Source organism: Puntigrus tetrazona, chromosome 5, assembly GCF_018831695.1.
Source record: "Puntigrus tetrazona isolate hp1 chromosome 5, ASM1883169v1, whole genome shotgun sequence".
Classification (NCBI taxonomy): domain Eukaryota; kingdom Metazoa; phylum Chordata; class Actinopteri; order Cypriniformes; family Cyprinidae; genus Puntigrus; species Puntigrus tetrazona.
This window is the reverse complement of record NC_056703.1, coordinates 24,165,901-24,187,535: the sequence shown is the minus strand read 5'-3', so window position 1 is coordinate 24,187,535 and position 21,635 is coordinate 24,165,901. Positions and strand designations below refer to the sequence as shown.

The 21,635-nt window shown below is 39.7% G+C and overlaps 1 protein-coding gene across 1 annotated transcript; it reads left to right on the top strand.

The window, feature by feature from the left end:
* Positions 1-50: 50 nt before the first annotated feature.
* Positions 51-21,328, top strand: ntrk2b (neurotrophic tyrosine kinase, receptor, type 2b). Its single transcript, XM_043239342.1, has 18 exons — positions 51-1,662; positions 3,383-3,457; positions 3,550-3,621; positions 3,709-3,777; positions 3,903-4,048; positions 4,143-4,294; positions 5,966-6,101; positions 9,212-9,526; positions 9,625-9,642; positions 9,962-9,979; positions 10,106-10,134; positions 10,499-10,598; positions 11,543-11,731; positions 12,984-13,114; positions 13,203-13,375; positions 13,652-13,892; positions 16,121-16,279; positions 16,470-21,328. Exons 1-18 carry the CDS (start codon positions 1,469-1,471, stop codon positions 16,653-16,655), a joined length of 2,403 nt encoding a protein of 800 aa, XP_043095277.1. The 5' UTR covers positions 51-1,468; the 3' UTR covers positions 16,656-21,328.
* The last annotated feature ends 307 nt before the right edge of the window (positions 21,329-21,635 follow it).

Here is a 21,635-nt window from a genome sequence, read left to right as displayed (position 1 = left end):
GAAGCGCTAGACGTATCTCGCGTTTAACGGCTCGGCATCATATACCACAAATAAAATAAGACTTTGTTTATGTTACCGTTTGCAGTGCCAGATTTACACTCGATAGTGTTGCAGCGACTTTCGTGTCTGGCTCGGTTAACAGAGTATTGCTGAAAAAAGTACAAACCCCATTCAAACCGATCTGACTAACGCTATCTATTTATCTGAGATTAAATGGCTAGTTTATTAACGGTAACGTTTATTAATGGGAATTTATAATATTTTGGGTAGAATGACAATCTCGTTGACCGCGGTGAAATGTGTTGCCTTTGTCGCCCCCTCCTGGGAAAAATATAGAGGTTCGTCACATTTCACTTCATCCTCTGGCGTGCGCTCTAGTGATTTCCTAAACCAAGGCCCTTCAGTGCACTCTTGCTAGAAAAACAAAATCAAAATGTTTATATAAATCGTGAAATGTAGCGCAGCCGAGCTCCAACTTTTCTCTCAAGATGAACACGGACGCAGAAACGCGAGCACTGCTGTCAAACGTGAGATTCAAAGGCGCGTGTTCCTGAATCCATCGCAGTTTCTCTTCAAACAGACCGATAATTCGGTAAACACTCTAAAGTGACAGATCATCACTAACATCACTTCGTCTCGTTTCACATACGCTGCGCCGCGATTGGAATGCGAGACTTGGCACAGCCGCTAAAAACATCCAGGCATTTTTGTTTGGCAATTATTTTGCTAGATGCAGCCCATCTCGTGCGTCAAACGGCACGTCACACTCCGGTAATGGCTATTCATGAAGTTGTGGTATTGTTGAGAAGAGCGCGATGGAAAAAAGCGACGCGGCGGGCTCCGAGTGAACGGTTAAACGGATGAAAAGCGAACGAAAACGATCAAGTCGTTTCCCAAACGATTCGACGTAAAAACATATGCGCATCCCCATCCCTGTCAACATCTCCCAAAGATCGTCCCATTGACAACACAGGTGATCGATTATTGCCGATGTGGCACCGCCGAGAGCGTCTTTAACGTCCACCCTCCACATGTAATTACCGCGGCGACGGCTGAGGGAGATGCGGCGGGTAATCAATAGGCGCTTGCAGCAGGTACGCGCCGCTGCCTCTTCACTCGCGCGCAGACGCACGCGCGCACGCACACCGTCTCGCTTGTTTTCTTGCCCAGCGCTGGATGTGAGACGTCAGCGTCACCGCCGCAGCCCGTAGACACACGCAGCCCGCGGCCACGCGTTTCTCCACCGCGTCTGGAAGAAACGAAGCGCGGATAGCGCAACGCATCGGCACGCCGACATTTCCCCGCCGCGTTACCACCTTTCTACGGAGACCAGATAAGGCCACTCCATGACAGTCTCGCGTCGCGCACAACGTCTTTGCGCATCCCACAGCAGCGGCGTCTCATCTCGGAACTGCTGAAAATACTACAAGACATTACACAACGCTGAACGCACCGCGCCAGACCTGCCATGACCGCAGGGCTTCGTGGAATGGCTCGCTTGGGGCTGTGTGGGCTTTTATTCGGGCTGCTGAGGCTCAGCTCGGCTTGTCCTGGGTCGTGCTTTTGCAATGCCTCGAGGATCTCGTGTATCGATCAAGAACCGGGGATCGAGGATTTCCCCGTCTTGGTGCCGGAGTCTGACATGGAAAACATCACGGATATGTAAGTGGAGTGTTTTAGCGGAGAAATGAACCGGGAGACCTGCTCCAGCATCACGGATGCGTGGAAGGGAAAAAAAAAAAAAAAAAAAAAACATGCGCGCGCGCGCGTGTGTGTGTTTGCGAGCGCGTGTGGGTAGATTCCTCAAATCGTCGAGGGCCAAAATAAGTTTCGCGCACACCGCTATTCCGTGACATGCCCGTTTCCGTTACGAGCGTGTGTGGAGTGAGCTGCGATCGTTCTTGCGTGCGAGCTGCTGGCATCAAACGAGACCATAGCATGACACGCAACAGACACCGTGTGTCGTGTGTGTGTGTGTGTGTGAAGAGAGGATGAGTGAGGGGTGGGGGCCACGCTAAATGAGCGAGAAGTTGGCGAGATAGCGCGTCTAAAGGGCGCTCTTTTTTTATAAAGACGGTCACTCGGAGAAATATTTTAGTGCGGCTGCTGACTCACCTCAGCTGACTTTCTGTACCAGAACAGGGGGGGGGGAGACAGCGCTATCGCCTTACACTAAAATGTATAAATTGACCACATAACGCAATTAGATGCATATCGGCGAGGACCCAGCGTCCGCTTCATGGAGATTTATCAGCGCTGATCTCATCTGATCTGATCTGCTCGAGTGCCTGCGCTGAAAGACCGTCTAACGGCTCGGTCTGAGGGAAAAAATGTGCTTTTAGGCCTGCCGCGAGGGATACGCTAATAAACTGCTCTTATTTACCAATCAAATGTAGTTTTACGCGTACGTCGTTGCATTAATTGTTGTGTACAGGTTAGTTGGGAGTAGTCTAACGTGTCCGCAGAGCAATAGGCATCGGCGCCTACGCAAATATGTCACTCCGTTTCCACGACAACGGCTCGCCGGACCCACTCCAGGCATGTGCGCGCTGTAGTGAAATCATGGCGCTTTCACGCGCACCTTCATTAACTTGTTCGTACGGTGACGGCTTGATAAAAAGGATTTTAAATCACGGTGCGTTTGCTTTCGCCTTCTCTGAAAATACTGTCTGTTTGATATTGAGTGATATTACATTTTTGCTCTATGTTTTCGCGTGCCAGTGAGGATTAGAAACAGCTCGGCGTGATTTTTTTGTTAATTAGACGCATGCCTTGTTAAAATTGTAATTATATATTTATGTAAAATTATAATACAAACTAAATAGAAAGTACTGTAGTACTGTGTATTCTTTGTAGCTGTGTATGCCATGCCATGGTATGCATATATATATATATATATATATATATATATATATATATATATATATATATATATATATTTAAGGGCAAGTTTTGTTTTTGACAGGGTACCATGGTAATAGTGTGGTAGAATACCAATTTAATTTAAATACTTTTTGACTTAGTAATAACTTTGTATTAATCGAAAATCAGGATTAACAAAAGGATTAAGCAGCATAACGTTTTCAACATTGATAATAATAATAAACCTGGAATAGACTGGAATAATTACAGATGAAAATTTAGCTTTGCCGTCACAGGAATAAATGAAATGATAATTATGTTTTATATTAAACTGCTATGATACTTCACAGCATTAGTGTTTTTACCGTATAGGTTTGATCAAATATTTGGCGAACATGCGTGATCATTTTTGCAAAACTTTGCAAAAACAAAACCCCGCTGACCCTAAGCACTACACAGTACTACAGTGCTTCAGTGTTTATGAATCTGTCGCGCCTAAACGTTACTTTCAATTCCGCAGATACATCTCAAATCAAAAAAGGCTACTTACAATCAACGAGGACCATATGAAGTTCTACTCAAATCTCAGGAATTTGTGAGTATCTGAAATGTTGTGGTCACGCCGAATGTTAAAGCGATTTTAAAGACCAGCAGACTTTACGTGAGCATATATAATGTCCCACACAGAACAGTGACGAATACTCACCTGACGCATGTATCTACGATGGCCTTCTTCAACAATTCCAAACTTCAATATCTGTGAGTCTTTTTTGATGCTTTGTAATTAAATGTAATGAAACTCTACAGCACGTGATCCATACTGTATTTTTTCTACTCTTTGTGTAGGAATCTCAGAGACAATAACTTATCAACGCTGTCCTGGAGGGCACTTCGTAATTCAAACCTGTCGACTTTGTAAGGTTTTTTTTTGTTTTATTATTGAAAAAAAAAAAGTACAAAACTGTATGTACAGCGCTCTGCTGTACACCATACAAAGAAAGCGCATTTCTGTTCATGGGGTCTGTTTGGTTTTGCTTTAGGTTGCTCTCTGGGAACCCTTTGCAATGTGAATGTAAGAACATCTGGATCAAAGTCTGGTTGGATGACAGTGAGAGAGAGGGGCTGCAGTGTCTACAGGAAGGAGGACGAGCGAAAGCCCTCTCTAGACTTACTCTTCCTTCATGTGGTAATGAAACTCAATGCGGTTTTAAATTGCACAGATTGCTGTAAGATTAAAAAAAAACCTCCCGACGAACGTGAACATTCGGCCGTTATTTCAGAGTACCCACGTGTGGAGGTCATCCCCGCTGTTGTCAGTCAAATGGCAGGAACGGATGCCACAGTGATGTGTAGTGTGTCAGGAGCCCCGACCCCTGAGCTCTCCTGGAGCTTAAACTCCAGCGATCACCCTCCTCTCTCAACCAGCCACGAGGTAACACCCTGTTTTAGTATAAAGCCAGCTCAGTGTAGCATACTAATTCTTTCTGTGGACACAGTGCAAGTTGGAATGGAATATGATTTGACATGTAGAATATGTGGTTGACCTGCTACATTGGCTGAGATATGCAATATTATAGAAATAAGTATGGAGTATTGTATGCTTACTTTACTTTACTTTTCATACATTTTTCAAAAGTGCAAAGATATTTAATGAAATATAAAAAAAATCAGTTTTTCCATTGAAGGTCCAGCAAAACTATGAGGTTTATAAAGTGATGGATTATAAAGTATCCAAGTTTTCTGAAGAGGCACAATCGCTTCATAAGATAAACATATTTAAAATGTCCTTTAATTCATATATAAACATTGCCTTCTCATTAGACTGCATTCAGACCTATGTATGTTTATGTGTGAATAAATGAATACATTTAAAGTTTATCTTACGAAGCAAACGCGCTTCTTCAAAAGATCATTAACGGTTTAATAATAGTATTGCATTAAACCGCTTGATTCATTGTTATATTTTTCTGGACTTTTTGTTTTAGTTAAATGCACTTTCATATGAGGGACAGAAATCTCTCTTTTCATTAATTCAAATATCTATTTCAAAGATAAACAAAAGTCTTTTGGGTTTAGAGCATTGGTTTCAAACTGAATTCCTGGAGAGCCACAGCTCTGTACGGTTTAGCTCCAATCAGCTCCAGATCACACCTGTTTGGAAGTTTTTAGTGATCCTAAAGACCTTTAGATGGATTAGATGGACCAGGTGCGTTGGATTAGGGTTGGAGCAAAACTGTGCTGAGCTGTGGCCCTCCAGGAACTGAGTTTGAGAAGGACATCACAGTGAGTGGTTCAGTTTATCTCATTTTGAGCAATCTTGAAAAATACTGTTTTTATTCAATTTTGTCTATTAAAAACACAAAGCTTAACATTCTTATTTCAAAGATAAAAACTGGACATACGCATGCAATGCGATTATGATAGCGTTCCATTCTGAACACAGTCAAGTCTCTTGGGCTTTAGACTGAATATTCTGTGTAGACGCATAGAACAGTGGGAAAACAGAAGTAAATCCAAAGTGGAACTACAGATGGAAAACAGTGCTCTGATAGCTCTACTTACTCTATTAGACCTATACATATCTGCCGCCCTCACCTCTTTCCTCCTTATGCCAGTTTTACACATTTAGGACACTTAAACACTTAATCTCTGTAGCCTCCTATAATGTGCTTTCAAATATCATGATTGATCACAGCGCTGAAACCACAGATGCTTGACTCTAGCCCGTAAAAGCTTTGTGTTTCCATTAATATTTAAAACGCTCACTATACTTCTTACATTAAAGGAGCCTTCGCCCCCGTGGTGAGAACAACAGCCTGTAAAACAGATTAAATACATTGAGGTGTAGAATGAGAACGTGGATTATTTAGCTCCAGTTAATGCTACAATTAAAAAAAATAATAATGCATTTGGCTTTAACAAATTAAGAGTATTGTTGATCCAAAGTATCATTTTAATATTAGAAATACTTGTGTGTGGGCTCTTTTGACTTTGGTCAGCAGGCAACCATGACCCAGAATACCCTGGCATCCACAAAGCACATGCATGCCAAATGTTTAAAATGTGCTTAAACATAATCAGAGTTGTGTTTTTTTCCCCACAGATTTCTCACAAAATGGATCTGCAGTCTGTTCTGACTCTAAGTGGACTTTCACCTGATGACAACGGCAGAGAGCTCACCTGTAGCGCCGAGAACATCGTGGGCCAGACTGAGGCTTCAGTCCTTCTCAATATTCTTTGTAAGAACTCACATTGTGTTGTGCGGTGTTTTAAAGACACCCTGATGAAATGTTACTCCACATTTATAAATAAGCATAGGTAAACCTTTGGATTTTTCATCTTGAGTAAGAGAACTTATCTGCTAGAACTACGTGTTATTAGTATAATGTATTTTTTGCAATTTAATGTGCTTCATCCTCATGCTCCGAAAACCTATTTTAAGAGAGAGGGGTCTAATGTCCCAGTCACTCAGATATAATAGACCTAAAATAGGTTAGAGCTCAGTCTGACATTATTATGAATTATTAGTAGTCAGCACACTGGAGGTTCATAATACTCTCGGTTCTTCGCTTATTTTGAGTCGCATAAGACCAGTACAGTGATTTGTTAACTTTTTAGACTTGCCTGTAACTGATGCAATTTCACTAATTGCAAATTGTGAACCAGTTCATCTGAATGATTAAAAAAACATTAATAATTCACAAACGCAGAAATTGGACAACACTACTTGATCCATTAAATAACTTGGAATGACATGGATTTTTAAAAAAATAAGTGGAGTAAAAAGTCAAGACATTATGCTATAGAATGCAGTAAAGTAAAACTCCAAAAAAAACATTAGTAAGAGTAAAATTTCACTACTGATCGCACAACCCGCCACACAGAAAAGTATACTTCACATAATCGTGAATTAGTAGGGCATTACAGGCCGTGTATCTAATGAATCATATTGTATTTTGCTGCAAATCTGTAATGCAAATTTTTAGCGGATTCCAACATGGAAAGGAAGTGTGACATTCTCATCTTTACACACAGTAAACAAAGTCTTTGCGAGGTGAAACAGCTAAAGAAAAGAATGCTTATTTAATATGTCGGAATTTATCAACATAAAAGTCCAATATATTTTCTCTGCAATGAAAGTGAGAGGTACCCAGAGTGTGTAGCCCTTGATAGTGCCACGATACATGTTCAGATAAACACTTAAAAGTCTGCCACTTTAACCATTAGTTCCGTAAAAAAGTAGTGTAATCATTTTAGATACCCTTTTTAGAGTTATGCAATAATGTGACAGAACATGTTATGTTCCCATGCGCAGGATAATGCTATTGTTAGGTTACTGAATTTAACAAATCTGATATTCGCCTACCTTATTATGCAAATATAGAAGTCTGTTCTCATGCACAATTACAAACATTTTTTAGAAGTATATTTTAGAATAATAGCGAAGTCTTCAAAACTTAAATGAATGCAGACCGTGGCGTGGGAATTATCTTGTATTTGAGCTTTAAAGCCCCTACCCTTTGCCCTTTCCAGGGGTACTGTTTACAGCTCTGCACACTCTGGGCTTCCCTCAACCAAAGTCATGAGGCGCATCCTAATTTTCAAATTTTTGAAGGCATCCACATGTATGCTGGACACTTGTTACACGTCTTCCCTTTGCTTTCCTGTTCCAATACATCTTCTTTTTTTAAATATAACTATAGATTTAAAAAGGAATGCATAGGTACGGAAAGTTTATTCATTCAAGTTGAGTGCATCCAAACTTCAATTGGTACTGCAAGTAAAACTCATTGAACCTCCAATAATTTCCCTATGATGTATTATTTCAGTGGCTGAATGTGTCTGTTCATCAAAGGTGCAGTTGACTAGAATTTGAAATAATGATTCATGTCATCGAGCAGCCACACTCAGAAGCAGTGTAAGTGATTAATATTACCATAATTGTTTTACCATAGTTCCAAGCATATTTTCACATTTTGACAAAATAATTGGATTTCAAACTGAATAGGAGTCTATGGGTCATTTGACATGAATGCTTGGAGGTTAGATGGCTTCCTTTAAGAGTATGGTAAGTTAAACTATTGGATGGTTTTTAAGAGTTCAAGATACATTTGAAAATGTGCCAAATGCTTAAGATTCAGGAAGTTTCCCCTCAAGCTATCACATTAGTCTACTGGGCCCGACAAAACTCACATTGTTGCATAACACTGCTTGAAAAACCTTTCCCACTTAATAGTAGGCTTTGAGCCTTGTAGAATTCACCCATTTTATTTTGTGTGTTTTTTATTGGTATTTACGTACTTGAAGAATATTTAATGCATTAAAGAAAAAAATTAAGATTTAAATTGAGGATTTGGTGAAAATTCAATGAATACCATTTACTCACCCTCATGTCATTCCAAACCCGTATTTTCTGTCTTCCCTGGGGCACAAAAGCAAATGTTTAGCAAAAAGTCCAAACTGCTCTTTTTTTGTACAACAAAATTCAATTACCATTCAAATGTTTGGATTCAGTATGATTTTTTTTCATTAATTCATGTTCAGCACTTTCAGTCATAAATAAACTGTGCTTATTGAAAAGTGCCACTAAACAAATCTAGGCCCATTTCAAATAAACGGGTTCTTTTGAACTTTCCCGGAAAAAAACTCCAAGACTCTTGAAAACATTTGCACAAACATTTTAAGCAGCACAACTATTTTCAAATAATAGGAAATCTGTGTTTTACATTCATTCCTGAAAGATCATCCGACGAACGAAAAAAATATTACCAACCCTAAACTTTTGAATGGTAAAAGTTCTGAAATGGCCGTGATAATCGATGTCAGAAACAGTGACGTTTGACCTCACTCGTGTAAAACATGGCTCAATGGGTTACGAGGAGCAGCTTGGAACTTCTGCTGGGAAATCATATGGTTTTGATCAAGAAGAAGCAGTCTAATCCTTTAACAAAACTGTCTCTTTTTATACGTACATAACATTTGTGTATGTTACACTAACATGATGCCTCGTTTCCACCAATCTGCGGAAAATCAGTTAACATCCTTTGTTGGAATCCTGTTGTTCATTTGCTTTTGGTTATGCGTTGCATGATTCTTCACGTTGTGTTGTAATATTACAGTAAGCCTCTTCATTTCTTATCATTCTCTTGTATTTCTCACCCTAGAATCCCTCTATACTGCCCCCTCGTCCCATGTGCTGTCAGACACTTTCCTTTCGTCAAACTACAGTGAAATTTTCCACGTTCCTCTCGTTTACTCCTGTGGTACATCCTGTGATTACACTTCCTCTCCTCCTCCCCTCTTTCCTTCTCTCTCGTTCCTCTGGCCCTTCTTCTTTCTCCTGGGTCAGTTCCCCCTACTATCGTGCAGCTGTACCAGCCTGTGAGGAACCAGGACTGGTGCATCCCTTTCACTGTGACGGGCAACCCGAGGCCTGATCTGCAATGGTACCATGAGGGGAAGCTCCTGGAGGAGCAGCAGTACATCAGGACCGAAATCCACGAAATCACGGATACGGAGTACCACGGCTGTCTGCAGCTGGTCATTCCCACTCATATCCATAACGGCATTTACACGCTGGTGGCTAGCAATGAGTTCGGGGAGGACAGGGGAAACGTGTCGGCGCACTTCATGCACATACCCGATGTGGACCACTCGGGGACAGGTGGGCTCAGTTTTTCTCGTTTTATTCCTTCTTATTATAAATAACACAGTCTATTAATGTGCGCAATCAAATGCCTATCGTATTTTTTGTTTCCACAGAGGGAGTGTTTTATTATGGTGAGTTATTTTGTAAAACAACATTTTAGTTCGTTAAAGCAAGCAGAATTGTAAATATAAGGTTAGCTGGATTAAACCCTAATATTTGACACTGTATTCAAAAAATGTATTTTTGTTGTTGTACAGTAAATAAGCACATTTTTCCCTCCCACCAACTTTATCTTTATTTCTTTCATATGATAATGAGGTGAAATATACCTGAGATTTCTGATATTCACCCAGCTGCTCTTTGTAATATATATTGCAATTTTTATGGATTCTTACATATTACTAGGTAATCAATTTCCATTTTTCTTTCCATTTAAATTATGTCACACAGACACAACATTTAGTCCAGGTAAGTCTGTTCCTCCCTTTATCAATCATGTATTTGATCATGTATTTGAACTTTCAGACTTTAAGGCATTTTTGAACTGCAGTCCTTTATGTAGTGTCATTTGTTTTATCTGCCTTTTTTTTAAAGAAACCCCACCACTGGAGGACAAAGTCGCGGTATGTTTTTGCATGTGATTAGAGGAAAATTTCAGGTTAAATACATCTTTGGTTTTATTGACAACAACTGCACTGTAGACTGTTGTTGAGTACTACAAAACACTATTTTGACCTCTACCTTTTGTCCTTAAACTGGAAGTCTATGAGGCCAGCATTTGAGAGTCTGAAGGCAAAAAATATGAAGCTTGTACTTTTTTTTAAGCACTTCAGCAAAAATGGTTTATTCAAGCTTTTTGTTGGACAATATACATTTGTGACAATATCGTTCAAATTTTTTATATGACTTTCTTTGATACAATCAATTTAAACACAACCTGGAGAAGATACACGCTTGCTTCATGTACTGTACCTTCATATATTCTAGGTTTATATAGTGGTTGGAATAGCTGGGGTTGCTTTAACTGGATGTATCCTGATGTTAGTTTTCCTCAAGTATGGTAGAAGCTCCAAGTTTGGAATGAAAGGTGAGTGCACCACTTTATCTTTTCACTTGTGATGAATTTATACCATACCTTCTTAGTACACATACCTGCTTATTCCATTGAAATGATTAAGGCTACATCATCTCCTAGCTTGTGAAAAAACAAGCCGCTCAGATTTCGAAAAGAAAGGGGATGTTATTTTAGTATTACCGCCCCTTTGTGTTTTCGTGAGTGTCACATCGAATGTTCGAGCACAACATACTAATTGTTCTGCCTTTGGCTGCACTGACGAGCGCAGAACAACATTTAGAGATAAGAGAGCAGTGAATTTATTGGTTAATTTACTATATATTACGCTGCCAACCCACTGTTTTTGTAACTTGTGTTTTAAAAATAAGCTTGTGTTAATTTGAAAGTTTAAGTGCAGTAAGACATGAAAGAAAACTTATAACTGATATGATTTAAAACGCATGATTTCAGAGTCATAGACAAAATAATCTATGGTATCTATGGTAACAGTATCTATGGTATGAGCTGTAAAGGCACGAAAAGGGGGCGGGGAGCGCAGCAGCTTGTTTGCATTTAAAGAGACGTGCACAAAAACAGCATGTTTCTGTTTCCACTCAATATAGGCATTTTCAAAGTGATGTAATAAATGATCTTTGGGTTATTTTGAGCTGGAAAAACAAGGAAAAACAAATGCCTACATTTTTTCCTAGTTAAATATCTTATTTCACTAAGAGATGTTACTTAGGTGTGAGGGCAGGTAACATATCACGTACAAATACAGAATATTTGAATTTAAATATTTGTTAGCAACATCATTAGTTGCACCTTCTAAACAAATGAATGGTTACTGTTTCCTCTCTCGTACTAATGCACTTTTCAGCACATATGTGTGTGTACTCACGTGTATGGAGAATGTGAATTCTTATTATTTCTGTGGATTATTGTATTGTCTGATTTTTTTTTTCTCCCCCCGCCAGGCTCTTCATCTGTCATTAGTAATGATGACGACTCGGCCAGCCCGCTTCACCACGTTTCCAATGGCAACAACACACCATCATCGTCGGAGATGGGCCAAGATGCCGTTGTCATCGGAATGACAAAGATTCCAGTCATTGAGAACCCCCAGTACTTCCGCAACCCCGGCAGCATGCTGAAATCGGACACTCGTGAGTTACCGTGGCATGCTGGGTCGTCAGCGGCCCCACTCCATCCTCTCAAATAGATTCCAGCCTAGGTTGCCACTGGTCAGTTGTCATAGAAACCTCCCCTTCTATCACCATGGCGATGATATCAGGGGTGGCTGACGCTGTGTAACTTAATCACTGTTGGACTGTAGATGAATCTGCAAGCGATCTTCATTTAAATTAATTTACATTTCAGGATCAGTAAATATAGTTCACCTGTAAGTCTTACCAGCACCTGATTGATAGTTAGTGATGTTTGCTAAAACAAGCATCTCACATCGTTGCTCATATGTAGGGTTAAGTCAGCATACAATCACCATTGACCTTGTTTATTTCTTACTGCATGTTACTGGTGTTAGTATGAACGAATAATCCATGCATATTCGTGACCTCTAACCTAATCTTTTTGTATTTAAGGTTTTATAAGCACAAAATAATAATTACACATTTATAACATTATTTAAAGAAAAAAGTAATTTGGCGTAACCGTATTTCATAATAAACATTTCTTGTTAGGCACATCGTCACATCAAGAATCATTAGATGACATTAAGAGACACAATTTAAGCATTAGATTTTAGCCATAAAACACTAATTAATTAACTTCAGATCTTTAGCCATTTTGCTACTATGGCCTTTTGTCATCAAGATATTTTAAAACATAATACAATTTAGTATGAACACTCCTTTTTATAGGTAGATATTTTTTCTTCATATATACATATATTTGTGTGTGCGTTTATTGTACAATATCTGGAAACGTCTTGAAAAACGTGGAGTAAGCCTATGGGTGAGGTTTCCGTTCATTAGAATGTTTTCATGATTAAGGATATACAATAAAATAACATGAAATGCGGGACAAACAAGTTTCATTATTTACAAAAGATTATTTACTTTTTTTTTTAAAAGAGTCAAAAAGATACTTTTAAAAACAACAATGAAAAAATACAAAAATTATTTAAATATAAGTTGAAATTTAGGTAGAAAGTATATATACACACACAACCTAAATTACTAAAACTAAATGAAAAAAAAAGTATAACTGTAAATCAATAATACTAAAATAAAACTGGACAAGTGCAGACTGCAATTCACCCAAAAATTACAATTGTGTTTTTTACTTTCAATCAATCTATTGTTTGACTCTCTTTAGTGACCACTGAGTGACTGAAGTCCTGAAATATTTTCAGACATTGTGAGAAACTTTTAACTTTGTGCATTCCTCGTTTTGCAGTCGTCCAACACATCAAGCGTCACAACATTCTGCTGAAGAGGGAGCTTGGAGAAGGGGCTTTTGGGAAAGTGTTCTTAGCTGAATGCTACAGCTTGTCTCCTGACCAAGAGAAGATTTTGGTGGCTGTTAAGGTGCGGTACACAGCAAAACATTGATTCTGCACATGTTCTTCACTGTAGGTATGTCCGTAATAAAAGACCACCCTTTCTTATCTCACAGACTCTGAAGGAAGCCAGTGAAAGCGGACGAGCAGATTTCCACCGAGAGGCAGAGCTCCTGACCAACCTGCAGCATGAGCACATTGTCAAGTTTTATGGCGTGTGTGTAGAAAGCGACCCTCTCATCATGGTGTTCGAGTACATGAAACACGGAGACCTCAACAAGTTTCTCAGGTTTCCTTTCTATTTTTTTATTTTACAATGATGTTTAATCCCACAGTAAAAACAGCTACCGTTTGCCCTTATTTCATTCCAAACGTCCAAATATCTTCTTTTGTGTTTTGCAGAATACAGGTTTTAAAGAGAACAAAACATGTCTAGAGCAGCGCACATTTTATTGTAAAGCTCATTATTTAAAAAAAGCATGGATTATTGTTGATTCGATCTGTAAAGTGTGTTGTCTGCTTATAGTTGGGTCAAAGATGCTATTCTCATGCTGTTCTCTTCCAGGGCTCATGGACCAGACGCAGTGCTGATGGCAGACGGACAGCAGAGTTTGCTGGTGGAGTTAACTCAGCCTCAGATGCTGCACATTGCCCAGCAGATAGCAGCAGGCATGGTGTACCTGGCCTCACAGCATTTCGTGCACAGAGACCTGGCCACACGCAACTGCCTGGTGGGAGAGAACCTGCTTGTCAAGATAGGAGACTTCGGCATGTCCAGAGATGTGTACAGCACCGACTACTACAGGGTAAGCGTGGGTCACCTCGGTGTCTTATTTTGTTTGAAACCTGAATGCGTAATGTGCATTACATATGATTTAATTTAAATTAGAGCAGTCGAACAATTATATAATACAAAATATACATGACAAATTCATTTAAAAAACGTCATGGCGACATTATCCACCATATATACAATGAGAATATTGAGCAAAATACTTGGATAGTTTTTAAATGATAACTTAAATGAAACGTTTTACATACAGTGTAATTGTAAATGTAATTACAGATGTAATTAAAGGATTTTTTAAAAATGTAAGTACGATATAAGAACGCGTGGACACAATAAGTGCATCGTACCAAATGATTCATTTAAATGTAAGTACAAAATACCTAATATAAAGTGGAACCTATTATATTTCTTTACTCCAGTTAAATGTGTGATATCGCATGACTTAAAGTGGTAGTGTTTCATTTCTGTGCAACACCAAATAGACATAATGTTGTAGTGTCACGCTGCTAAAAGAAACATATTGCACTTGAATATGATGCCACTGACTGATAGCACAAAAGTACACCACAGCTTTATGCATTCAGAATCAAATTAGAACGGATCGCAGGTATGCATGCTATATTTTCATTGGTTGTTCAAACAAACCACTGAAGCGTGTAAACACAGAAAATCTCAGAGACATGAGAGAAAATAATCCACAAGGCCATGTCAGATGTTTGCTCGAACATTCCCACTCACATGCGAATGCAAAAATGGGCAAATTAAGCAACAAATGATAGATGCCAGAAGACTGTTGCAGTCGAAGTCAGGGACGTTCAAGCATTGTTTTGAAAATACCACAAACTACAGTGTTACACTCTTCACATTCTGTTTCTCAGAGGTTCAGCCAACTGGCGGACGTTCTCTGGTAGCACTCGTTTAATTTAAGGTTAGTTCTGCCTTGGGTCATTTCCTGATCCCAGTCCTCCTCTTTCTGTTTCCTGACTTTTTCAGAAAGGAAGAATTAAAAATCATCTGTGATCTCTGTCAGTTGAACTTCTGTTGAATCTGACAAATTAAAATGGAAAGGATTAACAGAAAAAAGGCAGTTCATGTCCATAATGGATGAAATAATGATATACTGTTATTTTGTCTTTCATTACTAAGGTTTATTATGACTAATGGCTATTTAAATGTATGGATCTGAACAGCTGATTAAATACTGTAAATACGAAAGTGCCCCAAAAACCAACAGTTCCCCACAGTGAGTTCTTCCAGAAAAAGCCCAGACCATCTGACACTCAAGGGCTCTCCCAAACCTGCATCCTGCCAACACAGCCGGAAACACTCTGCTGTGTCAGCAGCCGTGTGTGTGTGTGTGTGTGTGTGTGTGTGTGTGAGAGAGAGAGAGAATGAGATGAAGGAATATTAGCTCCCTCTGTCGTATAACAATAGAAAACACAGGATTTCATCACTGCATGATCACCAGGAATCCTGCAATGCAATGTCATGATAATGAGGTCAAAGTTTTGCAATAAACAAAACACTGGGGTGCTTTTACATACAGTTAAAAAACTATAAGAGCTATACATGTATCTGAAGGGTCTCTCATTTAAACAAGATTGATACAGTGATTTTGAGTATTCATTTCTATTCTTGCGGTCTTGAACAGGTGACCAAGAATTTTTGTGCTATCTAATAAACTTTCCCACTTTATTCCAAAACCTAAAACCTTTAGTCCTGCTGCAAGAACCAATGGCATCTGGATTTAAGAGCTGAGATGGAATATGAGGAATATGAGAGCAATTTTATACTGAGATCTCTTATTTTCTAATTTTATATATTTAAAACTCTGCATCTGTAGGGTGTTTGGAGTGTCTAGGAATCAGGAGTGTCTATGGTGCGGGTTAGCCTTTGTATGAATAGAAAAAGTCATATCAGTATCCCTTTAGTGTAAATCAATCATTTGAAAAGCTACAAGCGATGTACAGGATAAAAAATGTATATTAATTTGTTAAAGATTATATTTACCAATGTCATTAAATAATTTTTGTTTTAAAATGTTTAGCGTTAGACGATGGCAGGAGTGATCTACATCTAGAAATATAAGTTATCTTGTGCAATTAAAATACAGGTAAAAACTAAATCTAGCGTTAGCAGATAACATAGTGCTCCATCCTTAAAAAGTACTTCGTTTATGATGGAGAATCTAAAAGGAGATGGGTGCTTCTGCCAGTCACCGTTAGTCTGTATCTCTTATCTCAGGTGGGTGGTCACACCATGCTGCCCATCCGCTGGATGCCCCCAGAGAGCATCATGTACAGGAGATTCACCACAGAAAGTGACGTGTGGAGTTTGGGTGTGGTCCTCTGGGAAATATTCACATACGGCAAGCAACCTTGGTACCAGCTTTCAAACAACGAGGTAAGACACATCAGACCTCAAGCGTTTCGCGTAAGCAGGAAGTGAAGTGCTCAAGTAATATATACAGATTACTTACTTAGTTATTCCTCAGAAGCATCCGGTACCTTGTAAAAGGACTGTTTCTAGGCAGACAGATGCAGCCTTAGTGGAGCCTGCGTTCATTTGTCACTGTTTCTGCTGCCTCCTGCAGGTGATCGAGTGTATCACACAGGGTCGGGTGTTGCAGAGACCTCGTACTTGCCCCAAAGAGGTGTATGACCTGATGCTGGGCTGCTGGCAGAGGGAGCCCTACATGAGACTCAACATCAAAGAAATCCACAACCTGCTCCAGAGCCTGGCCAAGGCCTCGCCTGTTTACTTGGACATCCTGGGCTGATCTGTTTGCCAGTATGGGTGTGTAATTGTTAGTAAGAAAATGTGTGTGTGTGAACGTGTGGTATAAAAGGAGAAAGGGATGATCATTTAGGACGAGTGATTGAATATAGGTGTGTGTGCGTATGTGTGTGTGTGTGTGTTCATAAAAATGGCTTGTGCTTCAGCACTCCCACCACATAGACTAAAAGGCCTTAAAGTTGACTGTGTGCATTGCTTTGATTTTTCTTAAATCTGGACATGTCCATCTATCGCGCATCATTATGTTTTCTAAAAAGCCCAGATAGTCTACAAACAGAAACATCTGATTGTTGTAAATATGCGTCAGAGACAATGCAGACCTTTTGTTTAACAACCTTTTCGAAAAAAAAATAATTTGGTTTGGCAATTTTGGTTTGTTTGTTTTCTCTTACCATTTTGTTTATCGAGATGGACAGAATTAGGACCTGATGAGGACCCAGTCATTAGCACAACGCTGTCAACGCCCTGGCGTCATTCTGGCAGACTTTACGCAGATCGCAATACTATTCCTACCGCAAACTATCGAGTAACAATCACGGAACTGCCAGATTCATGTTTCGTTTGAAGTTTTTTTTTTACACGTTTGATCTAATTTGAGATTTTTCTGTGCCAAGTTTTGATGTCTATAATGCTGAGGTCGATGAAAGGCGTTTTTTGGGACATCTCGGTGCGCCCCATCTTACTCAGCGCAAACTTCGTAATAGAAGCACAGCGACAAAGACGCCTCCAGGTTTTTGTTCTTTTTTTTCTTTGGAAGAGGCTTGAGGTTGGACACAGAGTGTTTGGAGTGAGCACAGAGGCAAAGTCACCAGCAGTGGCACTTAAGTATTTCCTCAGACTTTGTTTGGCTCCCCGGCCATAATTCTGATTCGGAGGGCACTTCCTAACTGAGGTTTGAAGAACAATGAGAAGATGCTGTTCTTGTGTCAGTGGTCTCATTTTTTTAACGTTATAGGGTGCTTACACACTAGAAAACGTTTTGACGGAACGCTCGATGGATAGACATCGGCCTGATGTATTTCTGAATGTGTGGAAAGAGCCATTCATTCCGGATATTTCCCTGCCTTTGGCCCTAGAGGCTGGGATAGGTTCCAGCATCCCTACGACCCTACATCAGACAAACAGTTCTGGATTATGGATGGATGGAAAGAGCCAGACTGTTTGAAATAAAGCAGAAATACAGCCAATTGGATTTCTGAAAGCACAATTGGATCCGCCTCCCTGGGATTTTCAGTAGTCAACAGATCCCTGCGACTGCGTTAGAGCCAAAGTACAAATCCCTCCACTTTTGGTCACATAACGGAGCATCAGAATCAACAAATTCCCAGCATTCTCCGACGTAGTGTGAACTAGTGTGTAGGCACTCTTAACCGTCCTCATGTCGTGATTTGATGGACTTTGCCTTTGCGAAGACTGAAGATTTCTTTCAGACCCGTTCCTGAGGAGTATATCCATAGATGTTGTTTATAACACAACAGACCTGCCTGATCAGCTGGTTATTCATTATTATCTGTTTATGTATCAACTGCGAAATAACTGCTAAATAATATGTGTATGTGATAATCTATGATCGATTTGTTTTTGATGTATTGTGGGCCGTTTCAAAGCGATGGGCTTGATGGGCACTGTGAAGTGAATGTTCATGTGAGAATGAAACGAGTCGGACTGTCCCTGAGGTCACGAATGGAAGACCCTATGAAGGGACTGTCCAGATTCAACCTGTGTGTGTTTCAACACCACCAGAGGAGGACAACTGGCAACCAACAGGGTTAAACTACAAAAGACTAAATGACAACCAAAACTGTCATTACACTATATATATATATATATACAGTGCATTCAGACAGTATTCAGATCCTTTCGTTTTTGTCACATTTTATGTTGTAACCTTAGGTTGAAATGTATTTTTTTTCGAATCGGTATCAGGCTACGCTATGATGACGAAGCAAAAAAAAAAAACCTGTGAAAATTGATAAATTGTTAATAGCAAAAACACTAATATCTCAATAAGTTAAGTATTCTTACCTTAGTACTTAGTTAAAGCACCTTTGACAGCAATTGCTTCCTCAAGTCTTTTTGGATACAGTGTGGCAAGCTTTGTGACCTGATACGGGGATTTACTGCCATTCTTCTCTGCAGATCCTTTAAATCTGGCAGATTGGATGAAGACCTTCGGTGGACAGAGATTTTTATTTTTGGGCTCAAGGCTGAGCTCTGGCTTGGTCACTCAAGAACATTCAGAACAGTCGTCGCTAAACTACTTCTGCATTATCTCGGTCGTGCGTTTAGAGTCATTGTCCTGTCTGACGTGACGAGAAGAATGTGAATAATCAAGTCAGTGTGTTATTTCTGTTCACAGATTTGGTTTTTGCTTCGTTATGGGGCACCAAACCGATGTAAAAGAACTAGTGGACGAAAGCGAGTCTGTAGTTGCCTTGCTCCACTTGGGTTTGGGCCAGAGTTGCGTTTGAACACACTACAGAGTCTACAATCAACGGCCAACTATCATGTACTCTACCTTTGTCTGTGCATATACAAAAAAAGTAGCAGTTGATTGGTCTTCGCTTTATTCGTTCTGAACAGCCATGTTGTTATGAAAGCGCAAGGCCATGTGATACTTCGTACAAGCCACGTGAAGGTTCAGATGTGGCAAGGAGTTTAGATTGAGGAGGTGAAAAATGTAAGCATTTTAGTGTGAAGGTGAGGTCACAATTACCGCCCTGCAAATTTTCACAGGTGACATCCGGTCATTTCGGGTTGTGAGTCCTCCATGCGGATCTGACGGGCTCGCCCCCAACACAAAGTTACTGTGTGAGACGTGCTTCATACATTGCTACAGTATTGACAATCAACCTTTTTTTTGTGTGACTGCACCTTTACAAACATGGCGAAATTAAGGAGTCTGAATACTTTTGAATCTACTGTAAGAAGTTCTGTAGTGGTGTTTGCTAACCAAGCATCACAGTTACTGTCGCTCATACTTAGGGCTTACTTGAATATTACACGCAGTGCATATTCAATTCAGTCGTTTCTGTAAAACCAGACCAGTCAAAACGAAATCTCGTCAACCTGACTAACTCCAGGGCTACGGTATTCGACTTGTCCTCCTCTGCCGGAGTAAATATTTTTTCTCCATTTCGATCGACGGGGCTCCTCGTAGGACCCCAGCAACACATTTTACGCCGACCGACCGATTCTTCAGGGTGCGAAGCACCAGAGAGATGTGTTGCTTTGAAAGCGTATGTATATATGCAATTATTCTGTAAATATACATGAGCAGGATCAATCATTCTTTGTACACTGATGTCAAATTCTTTCCAAACAGTACATTGGCAGGACCTACTTTTAACAGCCGACTTTACCCGACATCATGAGTTGTCGAACAGCGTCCAATCGAGTCAAGTGTCGGTCATTATGGTCATGATCTTTTTGAGCAGTGACTTATGGCCTCTTAGAGCTTTGCACTTTCTTTATAGATGTACTGCTCATATTTTTGTAGTTTTCACCCTACAATTGTAAGCACTGCAAAAAAAAAAAAAAAAAAAAAAAAAAAAAGGAAAAAGAAAATGCACTGAAAGAGGTTATTTACATTGAATCTGATTATTTGCTAATGTTCACAGGTATCGAAGAAATGTATTCAGTCAGTTACGCTAAACAATTTTTCTTGTGTTGTGGCAGACTGACTATGTGAAGACTTTATTGAACCAACATGGCATTTTCTTCGTTTTTTTGCTATACAGATTTCTGTGTGTTCTAATAGCCAGCCTGTACTTTATAATCCATTCTGTACAGTTCTAATAGATGTCTATATAAATAGTATGTTCTCTATATATTCTGTTTCAAACAGGCATCATGTCAAACGTGTGACATTGTAAAGGGAAGTAAAACATGTCTAATGGGCCTCCGGCAATATGTGAGTGTAAATACAGTTTATTTTGCGTGACAATGTTTTTTTTTTTTTCTTGTGGTTGATCATAATAAAAGTATGATTTCATTTTTTTATATATCTGTAATGGATCAACTAGCCTTTTCCCCTGTGTAGTAAACAATTTGATGTGACCGACGCTTACTGCACCCTTTTTTTTTTTTATTTAAATTGAGGGTTGATTCACGTCCAGGGGGAAAGAGCCAAGAGAACCCCCCCCCCCTTCCTCAATTGATTTCTGGAAAGCTCTTAACATTGTATATGAATGAACTGTGACTGAGTACTGGAACACTGTTTATGCATTATTTTGTAAGCCAAGATTTTATGCTTTGTCGGGTGAATCTCAATTAAAGTGTCGAGAAATGTCCTGGACAACCCAAAAGAGAAACAATACATGAAAAGATAAGCCTATTTAAGGCGATTTTTTTTATATTGGGATAAAATATATCCTGGACATTTCTTTGTGAAATGCACCCATTTAGGCAACTAGAATTAGAACATTTGTTCCCATTTCTTTTATTTGTTTAGCTGGATCACTGGTTGTGAGTGAGTGTGTGCGCGAGCGTGTGTGTGTGTGTGTGTGTGTGTGTGTGTGCTCCCGGCAGACTCAATCTCTCACGGCTTTAGGTGTCAGTACTCTATGCTTGTGCATCCTGTGAGAAGCTTCTCTGCAGTCAGTGGAAATGTTCCTTGTAATACTGTGCATTTAATAAAAGTGGTATGTCTTACTACATTGTGTATAGTGTGGCAAATTTCATTCATAGCCAACAACTATGCAGATACAAATATGAAGAGAGAAACGGACATACACATACACGTGGTTGAGCGTGCCTATTTTTTATATATACACACACACATTCAGAAGTAGCAAGAGTGGATTCCAGATCTTCAAACCTTATCTTGCTCGATCCATCCACTGCTTCTGACATGGTCAACCTCCAGATCCACCTGTAAACGCTATTGGCTAAGGGCATCTCAGGAATCACGCTCCAGCCTTACCTCTCGGACAGGTCCTTCAAGGTATCCTGGTAAACCGGT

Coding starts and splice junctions, on each gene's coding strand:
- ntrk2b (XM_043239342.1), top strand. CDS start 1,469: ATGACCGCAGGGCTTCGTGGAATGGCTCGCTTGGGGCTGTGTGGGCTT. Junction 10,135..10,498: donor CACTGGAGGACAAAGTCGCG/GTATGTTTTTGC, acceptor CATATATTCTAG/GTTTATATAGTGGTTGGAAT. Junction 13,893..16,120: donor ACAGCACCGACTACTACAGG/GTAAGCGTGGGT, acceptor CTCTTATCTCAG/GTGGGTGGTCACACCATGCT.